Below are 13896 nucleotides of genomic sequence, written 5' to 3' on the forward strand. Positions count from 1 at the left end.
TGAAAACTGCCTTCCTTGTAGCTACTACTTCAGTAACAACCAACCCAGAAGGATGATTCCCTTTGTTCAGTAACATTACTGGTTTGAATACAGGATAGCAGATTCTGACATTGCCAACTCTTCACAATGGTGTTTTGTACTGGTAACGTGCCTTTCCCCCAAGGGTTTTGAAAGGCATGCCTGCAGGACATTTGCAAAGCAGTGAACCACGCTGAACATCTCACCTCTGTCAGATCACTTCATGCAGGGGATCACTGTACGTGGCAAGTCATCTCTCTCTCTTAGCTGCAGACTGAATTCCATCTGCTCAACCTTCTAGATCAGCATGTTCTGATTTAGTTACAGAAAACGAGCTGAGCTGTGGAATGTACGTTTCTCAAACACACACAATTTGGTGACAACTACAAATGAGAGTGAAACGCCCCTTTGGAATTTCCCACCCTCTCTGTGTCACATATTTCTTGCTTAAATAAATGCTTCTCTTGGAATAAAACTCAACATAAACTAAGTCTGAATTGCAATTTAGAACATTCAAGTTTTACTCCGAGGAGTGGGTGGCTTCACCCCCTTGTCGCTGAACTTTGGGTGCTGCGGTTCCCTGGGCCTTGTCTGGAATCTTTTTGTTTACTCAATAGTCCAGATTATTTGTAACTTAGAAAGCACCTGCAAGATAGTATGCATTATAAAAACTCTCCACACTCTTCCTGGAAAAGGGTCTCACACATCATTTGCCTTCCATCAACACTTTCACATTCACATTTGTGAAAATATTGTCTGAAAAATTATTATGTACAAAACCAATTTTTATGATTCAAGTATATTTTACATGGACAGGAAACTAGTAATATTAAAGTATTTCTTTTATGAAAGGAAGACTTCTGAAAAGCAATTGCTCCTTTCTTAATGTTAATACATTGCAAATTTAGATTTGGTGCAAATCAAGCTCAAAGAAGATGCTCTGAATTTCTAGTTTAATTTCTGATATACATTCTTTTAAAACATTTTTATTTGAATTTATTTAGATTAATAAAATTATTTCAGGTATACAATTCTACAATACATCATCTGTATATGCTATTGTGTGTTCAGCACCCCTCCCATCAGCATTTATATTCCCTTTACCCTTATGGACACGGAAAACAGTATGGTGTTTGCCAGAGGGAAGGGGGTAAGGAGGAGGCAGGAGAGGGTAAAGGGGGGATAAATGGTGATGGATCTATATTTTTAAGTAGCATATTCATTCACTTTAAAACATTTATTGAACATCTATATAAGTGTGCTAGGTAGGAGATAAATACAACATAATCCTCATCCTTAAAATTTTAGAGTAAATAAATCATTCAGTTTAAAAATAAGTGGTTAAATCAAAATATCTATATCTCACTTATTTACTTTCTTTTAAAATAATGATGTGTTCAAAGTAGTGGTGTGACTTAAAAGAGTCCATTTTTATTATTTCCTTAAATCAATGAAACAAGAAATCTGCTTCTCTCAATGTTATCATCTTGTGTAATCTACACTAATAAAAGACAAACATGCTAATTGACCATACCTTTACTACACCATAAGCCATGCCCACCAGCCAATCAGAGTGACTATATGCAAATTAACCCAACCAAGATGGTGGCCGGCAGCCACGGAGCTGAAGCAAGCAGGAGGCTTAGTTGTCCCAATGATGGAGGAAGCCAAGCTTCCCGGCTGGCTCTGAGCTCCACTCAAAGCAACAAAGTTTAAAGTATAGAAGGTAAATAAACCCCAGATACCTGCTTCCAGCCAGCCGTGGCCACGGAGCTGGAGCGAGCAGGAGGCTTGGTTGCCCCTGGCAATGGAGGAAGCCAAGCTTCCCTCCCGCCCACCCTGGCTGGCTCTGTGCTCCTCTCAAGGCTACAAAGTTTCAATTATAGAAGGTAAATAAATCCCAGAATAAAAAAAAAAGAAAAAGAAAAAAGGAGAGGCTGGGAGCTTCCATCGCCAGAGGGGCTTGGCCAGCCTGAAAATGGCCCTCGACCCCTCACCCAGACTTGCCAGCCACCCCAATGGGGACCCCGCACCCTAAAGGGTGTGTGGCCAGCCTGAAAACACCCATCAGCCCCTCACCCAGGCTGGCCAGGCACCCCAGCGGGACCTCCACCCTGATCCGGGACACCCTTCAGGGCAAACCAGCCGGCCCCCACCGTGCACCAGGCCTCTATCCTATATAATAAAAGGGTAATATGCAAACTGACCCTAACAGCAGAACGACTGGGAATGACTGGTCACTATTACACACACTGACCACCAGGGGCCAGACTCTCAATGCAGGAGCTGCCCCCTGGTGGTCAGTGCGCTCCCACAGGGGGAGCTCTGCTCAGCCACAAGCCAGGCTGATGGCTGCCAGTACAGCGGTGGTGGTGGGAGCCTCTCCTGCCTCCTCAGCAGTGCTAAGGATGTCTGACTGCAGCTTAGGCCTGCTCCCTGATCGCAAGTGGACATCCCCCAAGGGCTCCCGGGCTGCCAGAGGGATGTCTGACTCTCAGCTTAGGCCCAATCCCCCGGGGAGCGGGCCTAAGCCAGCAGGTGGTCATCCCTGAGGGGTCCCAGACTGTGAGAGGGCACAGGCCAGACTGAGGGACCCCCCCCCCCCCCCGAGTTCACAAATTTTTGAGGACTGGGCCTCTAGTTATATATAAGTGAACTTAATGAATTAGTATAAGAGAATTTTGGATATTTCCTATGACAGTATAGGAGATTAAACCATTTTTACAATTTATTTTTTAAAAATAACATGGAGATGAAAAATACAAGTAGGCCTGCACTAACTCAGTGAGGAAAAATATGTATCTTCACTATTGTCATTTTAATTAAAAGCTAGAGTGCTATATTTTGGTCTGTTTTAAACAAATGTCATTACACAGATAAAGAGAGCAATGTGTTGACATACTGAGACCTTAACAATGACCTGCAATATTTGTAGCTTAGAAAAAATAGGTAAAAAGTTTGGAGGCAAAAAAATATTGACAGCAACAATAGAATAGCATGATGTTTCTTTTCAGCTTTACATCAAGTTTGTTGTTGATCTATGTTTTCTCTGAGAGCTACTGGGCCTGGATATGGAGTTCAAGGCTTATAATTCTAGCATCACAATCACCAAATCAGCCAACAGCATCACCATGGATACTGGAGTCACTCTGCAGTGACACTGTCTTATTACACACAATCTCTGAAATGTATTCAGTCTGTGGTGATAGGTGGAGCTCTAAAATGACATAAGGTAAAATGTAGTCATTTATTATTTTCTGTTAAAAGTTCCAGCTCAGAACATCCCTGAATATCTGAACCAGAAATCTGACATTGCGCTGTGAACATTCACTCAGGCCAAAAATTGATTCATGCCACCGATATTGATCGACTGTTTCAGTCTTCTGAGAACTGTTCTGGGCACACAGCATTGTGATGAATTCAGGCACCCTTCCTGCCTTCGTGTATTCTACATCCTAAAGAAGGAGTAAGCCAATGGGAAGCAACAAGAAGACAAAGCTGGTTAAAAGGATAAGGTGTCATAAGGGCTGCTATTTAGACAAGATAGACAGGACAGGCCTCTCAGAAGGGGTGATATTTGGGCAGAGACACAAAGTAAGGGAGGGAGCCACTTCAGTGTCTGAGGAAAAGCATTTTAGACTGAGGGGAAAGTAAGTGCAAGGGCCCTGGAGTAAGAGCTAGCTTGTATACAGGAATGGCAAAGGGTCTTGTGGATGAAGCAGAAAGGACAAGAGAAAGGGTGGTAGTAAATGAAATTGGAGAGATAGGCAGGGGTCAGAGCATGTCAAGATCTTGGAATTTTATTCTAAATATTGAAAGATGCTGAATAGATGTGCACAGGAAAATAATATAATCTGAATTTTCTTTTTAGATGGATCCCTCTGGCTCCTGAGTGAGAGAGGATATTAGGAAGAAAGATAAGAATGGAAATGAGGAGTTCAGTGTAGGGTATGACAGTCTAGAAAGCTGGGATGGGCTTGGGTAAGGAAGTGGAGGTGCTGAGCAGGCCAAGAAGCTAAGTAGTCAAGTTGGGGGGGGGGGCGCATAGTTGATTAGGTGCTAAAATATTGTCATGAGGCATGTGCTTCCAGAGAGGTTATTAGGGAGTGGGGAGGAGCAAAAGTCTGGAAGCTGAAGCAAAGAGCAAAGAAAGACCTACCTCTCCTTCAGGCTAGTGATATGCAGGTTGTGGGAAGGCCAAATAGCCATCCTTGAGTGAGCTGCAAGGAGGGTGATGCCATCAGGAGGTAACTGTCAGAGATTTAGGTGATGGTGATGACAGCCGTAAGATCTAGAAGGTGTAATGGAAAGGTATAAAGTGGTGAGGGGATCAGTGTTCGAAGCAAATGAAGGAATATGCTGAGGATAAGCATACGGGGATAAGCATATTCCGTGGTCGGCAAACCGCAGCTCGCGAGCCACATGCGGCTCTTTTGCCCCTTCAGTGTGACTCTTCCACAAAATACCACGTGGGGGCGCGCACGTACCGTGTGATTGAAACTTCGTTGCTCATGCGCAGAAGTTGGTATTTTGTGGAAGAGCCACACTCAAGGGGCCAAAGAGCCGCATGTGGCTCATGAGCCCCGGTTTGCCGAGCCGCAGTTTGCCGCGGACCACTGAATAGGTGAAGGCAAATGACATGGGAGTTGAGACTATTTTGGCAATAGGGACTCAAGGATGAGGTCATGATGGTGGGGCACATAATCACAGCTAGTGAATCATGAGGAGGCAGGGCATGTGTGTGTTGAGAAGAAAGTGCTGGGATAAACATGATGTTTTCACAAGAGCAAGTGGTACACTGAGAGCCTCCCTCAGAGCGGAGAGACAACTTCGCTCAAGGCAAACAGTCTCCATTTGACTGCTCCATCAGGCAAGTCAGTATTCTCTGTTACTGGTACTCTTTACTCAAGAAAGGCAGCCCTCTCTACAATGGGCTGAAGCAGCTAAACACACAGTACATACGTAGTGTCATTTAGCTCTGGACCTGAGCCACACGAACGATGCATTAAAAAACACAGTGTTCATGAGTTAAACTTACTACTCCAAGATCTACAGTACGTTCAGATTGGCTTCCTGGGGAATTATCAGTTTTCTAAGTCACTTTGTAGCAGGAGGCCCTTGAGCTGGGAAGTTCTAAACTTTCAACTCACCCTCCCACCCCATCACCCCCTCCCGCCCACTTGTACAGTTAAGAAGACCTATGATCCTAAAGAGAGAATCACAGGATTGACCTTTGGGAGCCACAGTTCCAGCACTCCTTTCCTGTATTTGTGAGTTCAAACAAGGCAAAATGTGTCCAGCTCTTGCTATTTTCTTTGAATAGAACAGTATAGGCGCCTGGGTCCTAAGTGTTTTCAAGTCTCATCACGTAAGGATAAATTGTTGGCACAATGACACATCAATGGCACAGACTTGATAGTTAAATTTTATTTCACTAAAAAGGCTCCCTAGGGTGCACACCAAAGGCAGTTGCTCATGCTGTTCCATGCACAAGTGAGGCCCTAATCCCAAATGGCCACCCTGTCTGATAACTTCCTTTTCATCCTTCAGGACTCACATCATAGCCATGGCTCTGCATGGCCTTTTCCAGCCTCTCTTTGTAATCTTACTTTCTTCTTTTAAAAATATATTTTCAGAGAGGAAGGGAGAGGGAGATAGAAACATCAATGATGAGAGAGAATCATGGATCGGCTGCCTCCTGCATGCCCCACACTGGGGATTAAGCCCACAACCAAGGCATGTACCCTGACTGAGAATCAAACTGTAACTTCCTGGTTTATAGGCTGATGCTCAATCATTGATCCAGGTCAGCTGGGCATCTTCTACTTTCAAAGCCATTCATCTTATGTGGTGATTAGCATTGTAAATTAGGTATCCCAGGGCACCTGGCTTAGTGCTGGCTTGGCATATGGAGACCTTCAATAACTATTCACTAATGGTGGTGCTGATGTGAGTCTAGACATGTTCACTGGTCTATAATTACAGGTAGTTCTTTGTACATATCCTTGGACACTTATATTTCACTCAGGACTTTAATACCCAACATCATCTTCAGTGTCCACATAAATGGAATTAATATAGGATAATTCCAGGTAGTTCTTTATACATTATTGTCACGTCATGGATGTGATTGTATTATCTCAGATGCTTGGGGTTCCCTATTCCTTGCCATAAATCTCTGGCAGATTATCTGCACAAAAGTAAAACTAGAGTTCCTGGGACAAGGACATGAGTATACCTTCTGCTGGTGAGCATGCTTGTCTTTCACTGCTGGCCAAATTCCTGAAGCCAGGGCCCTTTTATGTTCTTTAGAAGCTTAAACATCCTTTCCATAGAAATAATTTGAGGGCTGACAGCTACCATTTATTGAGCACTTACTATATGCCAGGTACTGTGTTAATCACATCACTCATTCATTAAAAACAATAAAACCAAAAAATCAAAACCAAAACAAAACAACCCAATGAGGAAGGGATACTATTATTATTCTTATTTTATAAAAGAAAATTAATGCCTAGCTGGTGTGGCTCAGTGATTGAGCATCGACCTATGAACCAGGAGGTCACAGTTCGATTCCCTGTCGGGGCACATGCCTGGTTTGTGGGTTCAATCCCCAGTGTGGGGAGTGTAGGAGGCAGCCGATCCATGATTCTCTCTCATCACTAATGTTTCTATCTCTCTCTCTCCCTCTCTCTTTCTCTCTGATATCAATATAATTATATTTAAAAAATTAAGACTTGCAAACATCTGTAACTTTTCTTAAGGTCATATAACTACAAAGTGGCAGACCTGGGATTTGAATCAGGCCTCTAAATCCAAAAGTTTGTGCATGTTCTTTCCTATGGTGCTCTTCTAAGCAGGGTGCAGCATCACAGTTTTATTCTCCTGATTTCCAAGGTGAGGTAGTTATACTAGTGCTTTAAACTATCCTACCTTGGAATTATCACATTTTTTTTTAAAGAAGGCCTCAGCTTGTGAATAAATAAAAATAAATAGCAATAACATTATTTAAATTCCACTTGGGTTTTTTAGTCATTTCATAATAAAATTACATATAAAAGCTACATTTGAGTTGTTCTGATGTCCTAGGTAATTCTATTTTAAATGTTCTCTAGAGGATTCCCAGCCATATAGTTTGACTAGTAAGACCAAATATTTTTTTTCTTTATTGATTAAGGTCTTACATATGTGTCCTTATCCCCCATCCCACTCCACTTCTGTTCATGCCCTCACCCCCCTGGTGTCTGTGTCCATTGGTTAGGCTTATATGCATGCATCCAAGTCCTTTGGTTGATCTCTCCTCTTACCCCCATCCTCCCCTACCTTCCCTCTGAGGTTTGAGCATCTGATCAATGCTTCTCTATGACCAACATTATAGACTCACCACTTGTAAGCAAATCTTTTATTCTGAGCTCATAATTAGAGAATTATTGTAGTCAACTATCCTAGCCACCAGTGTGCTAAGTGGTTAGAGCATCATGGGTCTGATCCCCAGTCAGGGCGTCTGTGTGAGGCAATGGATCTCTCTCTCTCTCTCTCTCTCTCTCTCTCTCTCTCTCTCTCTCTCTCTCTCTCCTTTCACCCCCCTCTCTCCCTTCTTTTCTCTATAGGATCAATGAAAAAGCATATCCTTGGGTGAGGATTTAAAAAAAGGAAAGAAGAATTATTGCTGTTAGCCTCAATAGTTTTATTTATTTTTTAAATTGCAGGTTTGATCTGCATGTGTCTGACTTCAGATCAAACCTGCAACCTGGGTATATGTCCTGACCGGGAATCAGACCCCACAACCTCCTGGTGTATGGGGCAATGCTCCAACCAACTGAGCCACACTGGCCAGGACTAACCTAAATAACTTTAAAGAAGCGTATATAAGATGTAGCAAATGAATTCTTGATACTACCTAAGTACTTATTTCCAATTTATTCTTATGTCAATTTGTAGTTGATATTTTCGAGGCTTTTAGCTTGATTAATAGGAGAACTAATAGAAACTCAGTATCCATTGATTAGAGGTCATCATCATCAAAATCAATAATTAAAATTAATAACAGCATCCCTCATAATTTTTTGCTAACTCTCCAAATGTATTGCTAACTCTCTGTGCTGGCACTCTATAACATAAAGGGTGGAGAGTGAGAGATTTAAAATCACTAATATATAATTCTGGTATTTATTTTTTTAATCTTCATCCAAGGATACTTTTTCCATTGATTTTTTAAAAGAGAGAGTGGAGGAGAGGTTGGGGGGGGGGGAGAGAGAGAAACATCGATGGGTTTCTCCTATTGATTGGTTGCCTCCTGCACACACTCTGACCATGACCGGGCATTTGAATGTACACAGTGGTTGATACTAAAGGACCACGTAAGCTTGATCCTTGAAGGGCTGTAAACAAAAGCAGCACAGCGACAAGAATGAATGCTGTCAAGGCTACTCTCCCCTTTGAAAAAAAGAAACACACACAAACATAGAACCTTCAAACACACAAATCCCATAAACTCAAGTGGTGTTTATTTCCAATTATGCTTTAAAGGTGACTTTCTGTTTTCCTTTGAGAAAGATATATTTGTTTGGCTTCATAAAAGCATTGTCATATTGATGTGTGAAGAACTGTTCTCTCCAAATTCTCACTCTTGAGAAACATGAGATTCTCTAGAAAGTTATCATTACTAATGTTCACATATTCATCAAAATTGGACCTTGAAGCATTCTCATTTGAAAATGACTGTGAATGACTATGTTTCCAACAGGGAAAAACAATACTGTGAAAATCAGAAGCAAAATTGTTAGTTCATTTCTTCTGTTTCCTCCTCTTTCTGGTCCCCTTTCCCTCCATCACCTCTCTCTCGCTCCAAAATGCCTTTTCCCTCTGTGTCCTTCAGAGAGAATCCCAGGTGACAACAGAACAGTGAGCCTAACTGAGAGGAGAATGTCACTTTGCGGTACACACTCTAGTGGTTTAACTGAGAGGGACACAGAACTACTATTTCACTGAGGGTGACAAGCCCCAAAGTGCAGTTACGGGGGGGGGGGGAGGTCTGAGTGAAAGGCAGGTGCTCAGAAAATGGCATTGCAGGGGTGGGGCGAGCGGTGTAAGCTTTTTTCCTAACTCTCAAAGGGCAGGAAGAATTTCTCAGGTAACCGTCCAGCAGTTACAGATTCAGGCCAGAATGACAGAGTAACTCAAGGCATGACTGGTTAAATGTTTTTCTTTCCCATTTTGCCCCTCTAAGGTGCATCCTGCGTAGCAGACAGGCATCTGTGGACCTGACCAGGCAGACCAGGGGGCTGGAAAAAGGGACTGTTTTTCCACATCCAACATGTCCTGTGCGAAATCATCACAAAGCAAACTGAGCAGTGTCAAGGGAAGAATTTACAGAGCAGTTCAAAGGTTCCTGGTGATTCCACCGTATTTCATAGAACGATTTACATTTCTTTTTTTGGTCATGGTAAGGTCTATTGGCACAAACAGCACAGCCACAAAGTATTCTTTTGCTTTTAATAACTCATCTTATATATATACTTATATATTTTTATATATCTGCTTATCTTCATTTCCTCAGCAAAAAAAGGGAAATAAAAATATTGATCTATAAAATAAGCTGATGATAACACAATGCCAAAAATAGCTTATGTTAAGTGCAAGGGGTGAAGCTTGAAAGCAAGCTAAATTGCAACAACATATTGAATTAACATTTTAAATACAAGACTTGCAATAAAATAATTCTTGAGATATGCTTCTCATTTTTAGTTTACTTTTCAAAAAACTACTCTATATACACATATCCAGTTGTAACACTTGACAGTAGCATATGAGGCGTGATATAACTTTGGTACACATTGCAGATATGGATGGGTAATGTCTGTAAATGATACTCCTTCCCCAGTTAGAGCACTGTACAGCCAGGTGACCTGTCACCTGATCCCACGTAATCCTCCCACAGGAACCCCAAAGTCCTTCCCAGATCCACGAGAGACAGCGGGAGACAGCCGGCTCACTGGATCCATATCGTGTTTCCTCTCTCGGTTCTCCTGGGTTCCACCGTCAGCTCCCCAAATGTGGAGAAAAACTGCTCCATTTCTTTCTGGAGCATGTCATTTCTTTTCTCAGCGTCTTCTTTCGCTCGCTCTGCGTTCCGCATTTTGATTTCTATCATTGTGAACTTTTTCCTCTCCTGATCCAGTTCATCATGGAGGTTCATCATTTCTGTTTCCAACGTCAAGTTTCGCTGCTCTAAGCTACAAGGGGTTGGGGAGAAAATCAAAGATAAAGTGATTTTATTCACATGCAATAGGACAGGGATACAAATATTATCTAAACTCTGTCTCTGAAAAGCTTAGGAAATTGGGGTGAGCCCTTTTAAATCAGTGAGGGAAGGTCCAGTGATTTTAAAGGTTTTTGTTGTTGTTGCTTTAGTATTTGCTAAGATGATTTGCTATCATGTTAACAAGATAAGCCAAGACCTCTCTCAGAAGCACTTAGTTGTCATTTGAAAGTGAATGTATAAATGTCAGCGCAGAGGAGTCAGAAAATGTCACACAGCACAGAACGGCAGAAGCAGAAGGCAGCCCAAACCACAAGGCTTCCTGGATCCTTACTGCAAATTGGGCTTTACTAAGAGAAAGGGGGAAAGCCCAGTAAAGATGGAAGAAAAGAGGAGCAATCCTATGGGGTTTCTATGAGAAGAAAAATGATAGTAAAAATATCATTGTTAGATACAGTCCACTGCTAAGAATGAACTTTCTGAGACATAGGAATCTTATAAAAGTGGTACCAAAGCTAACGTACATGCAGAAGAGTGGAGATAACTTGCGGTGAATAAGTAATCCACCTGACATTTTGTGACAATGGAGTCCACCCAAGTAACCTGCTATCCCTAATCTCACTGCTTTCCAAGTTAATGTATCTTAGGATCTCTAGATTTATATTTCTATAGATTGATAGCTGTATCGTTTTGGATAATTGTATGATTTTAGATAACTTTCTTGAAAACAGTTTTCTCCATAATCACTAAGTTCCAAAACATAATTTGTTGTTGTTCAAAGAGGAGTATTAAGCACTTGTTTATTATATGATGAATCTTAATAACAGTTTACTTTTTTGTGTCTCCTTTTCTGAGCTAATATCCCTGGGATATGTTTAAAGTTACCATAACACTAAAATTTGAATTTCAGAAACCTGATTATCTTAATAATAATTGTTTATTATTTAAATCTCAATTGTTTTTGTTTTATCATGTCTCATATGTTGATATTTCATCCAGGTAATAATAATAACACTTAAAAATAAACCTGTTCTTCTTTTGAAAGTATGAGAATTCTTCATATTCTCTAATCAGTTAGAAGGCTGTTTTGATCATATGATCACATATTTTATATGACAACCTGGAAGTGTGCTGTTTGCAACCCAGAATTAGTCTACAATACATTCTCTTTTCTTTTTAAATCTATTTGTTTTAGAAATAAAAATACTAAAAAGAAACTCAAGCATAAATACCAACAAAAACAATCCTTTAAACAATACTGATGCATTATACGTATGAAACTAGTATGAAACTTCCAGGACTCTAACAGCCTGAGTGGAATACAGAAGGGAACCCCTCCCACTGGAGACACAGAGTGATGCTGGAAAAATACATAAAAGCTTTAAAAATACATAGCAAGGTTAAAAGAAATAAAAAAGCGTGTTCAAGTATCATAGCCGAGAAAGATACTCCAATTTAGAACAGTAAGTGGAAGCACACGAAGGGTATCGATCCTGGATAGAGGTCTGAGGCGGGAGCTAGTTTTTATTTTTCCCATGCCGGAGAAGAGGTCTCTGGAATAAGAGAGGAAGAAAACGGAGAAAGATTCAGCTGAGAGCTTGTAGTATTAATTGTCTTTATACAAAAGGGACCACACTCTATTCATGGGATGAGTGAAGTGTCAGAATTAAATCAGCAAAAGAAAAAAATCAGTGTTAAGGTATACATTTTTGGACATGTCTCCTTGGGCAAAGGCAACAAAAGCAAAATGTAACTACATTAAATTTAAAAGACCCTAGCTGGCTTGGCTCAGTGGATAGAGCATCAGCCTGCAGTGAAGGGTCCCAGGTCCGATTCCGGCCAAGGGCACATGACTGGGTTGCGGGCTTGATCCCCAGCAGGAGGTGTGCAGGAGTCAGCCGATCAATGATTCTCTCTCATCACTGGTGTTTCTATCTCTCTCTCCCTCTCCCTTCCTCTCTGAAATCAATCAATAAATATATTTAAGAAAACATAAAATGTTTTGCAAAGTGAAGAAAGACATTAATAAGAAAGACAACCCACTGAATGGGAGAAATATTTGCAAATGATACATCTGGCAAGTGGTGAATATCTAAAATATACCAAAAACTCATATATTTCAACATCAGAAAAGCAATAATCCGATTAAAAAATGGGCAGAGAACCTAGATAAACATTTCTCCAAAGAAGACATATAGGTGGCCAACAGATACCTGAAAAGATGCTCAACATCACTGATCATCAGGAAAATGCAAATCAAAAGCACAATGAGGTATCACCTCACACCTACAAAAGGCTACCATCAAAAAGACAACAAATAGCAAGTGTTGGCAAGGGTGTAGAGGAGGGAACGCTCATGCATTGTTGGTGGGATTAGGTACAGCCACTATGGTAAAGAGTATGGAAATTCCTCAAAAAATTAAAAACAGAATTACTGTATGATACAGCATTCAATTTCTGAGTATTTATCTGAAGAAAAAAACCCAATAATTTAAATGATATATACACCTTATATTCACTGCAGCATTATTTACAATAGCCAAGATATGGAAGCAATATAGGTGTCCATCAATAGATGAATTAATAAAGAATTGGTACATATATACAATGAAATATGACTCGGCCATAAAAAAAGATTGAAGTGGTACATATATACAATGGAATATGACTCAGCCATAAAAAAAGATTGAAATCTTGCCATTTGCAACAACATGGATGGACCTAGAGAATGTCATGTTAAATGAAATAAGCCATAGAAAGATATGCCATATGATTCTAATTATGGAATCTAAAAAACAAGTCCAGTCGGTGTGGCACAGTGGTTGAGCATCAACCTATGATCCAGGAGTCACAGTTTGATTCCCAGTCAGGGCACATGCCTGAGTTGTGGGCTCAATCTCCAGTAGGGGGTGCAGGAGACAGCGGATCAATGATTATCTCATTGATGTTTCTATCTCTCTCTCCCTTGCCCTTCCTCTCTGAAATCAATAAAAATATATTTAAAAAACACAACACAATTGAAAAAAACAAAATGAAACAGAAGCCAACTCATAGGTACAGAAAACAAAATGATGGTTTTCTGAGGAGTGGAGGGTGGGAAGTGGGAGAAAAAGAGGAAGAGGATTTAAAAGTACAAACTTTCAGTTATAAAATAAGTTACGGAGATGGAAAGTAAAGCAAAGGAAATATAGTTAATCTACATATATAAAAGGCTAAGTGACCGCCCAACCATCTGGTACCTATGATGTGCACTGACCACCAGGGGGCAGACGCTCAATGCAGAAGCTGCTGAGCTGCAGTGACTTGGCAGCAGTGGTTCTCGGGTGACGCACCGCACCTCTGAACCAGAGAGGAGGGAGCCCGATTCCTTGCAGGGCTGCGTGTTGCCACCTTCTGCCATGGGTTATGTTCCTGGGGTATTGTCGGCCCCAAATCTGGTTAACTGCCAAACTGGGGTGACTGCAGCTGCCCTTCGAGCTGCGGCCCTAGGAAGGGACTGTGGTAGGTTGACTCCAGGGTGTGTCCGGTTGTCTGGCACAGCCCCGCCCTACCAGCCACCCTCTAATTAATTTCCTTTCAATGTGCATGAATCTGTGCACTGGGCCACTAATAATATT

General features: G+C 41.2%; 1 protein-coding gene across 7 annotated transcripts in view; it reads right to left on the minus strand.

Annotated features, from left to right (window-relative positions):
* Positions 1-8503: 8503 nt before the first annotated feature.
* The window catches only part of ARHGAP24 (Rho GTPase activating protein 24), a 542367-nt gene continuing 536974 nt past the window's right edge, over positions 8504-13896 (minus strand). For all 7 annotated transcript variants that reach the window (XM_059666147.1, XM_059666137.1, XM_059666157.1 and 4 more), the window contains one exon: positions 8504-10253. In XM_059666147.1, coding sequence (XP_059522130.1) covers positions 10010-10253 — 244 coding nt within the window. In that variant the 3' untranslated portion in view covers positions 8504-10009. The remainder of the gene's footprint in view (positions 10254-13896) is intronic.

The sequence above is a fragment of the Myotis daubentonii genome, chromosome 1 (assembly GCF_963259705.1).
Source record: "Myotis daubentonii chromosome 1, mMyoDau2.1, whole genome shotgun sequence".
In the NCBI taxonomy this organism is placed as follows: Eukaryota; Metazoa; Chordata; class Mammalia; order Chiroptera; family Vespertilionidae; genus Myotis; species Myotis daubentonii.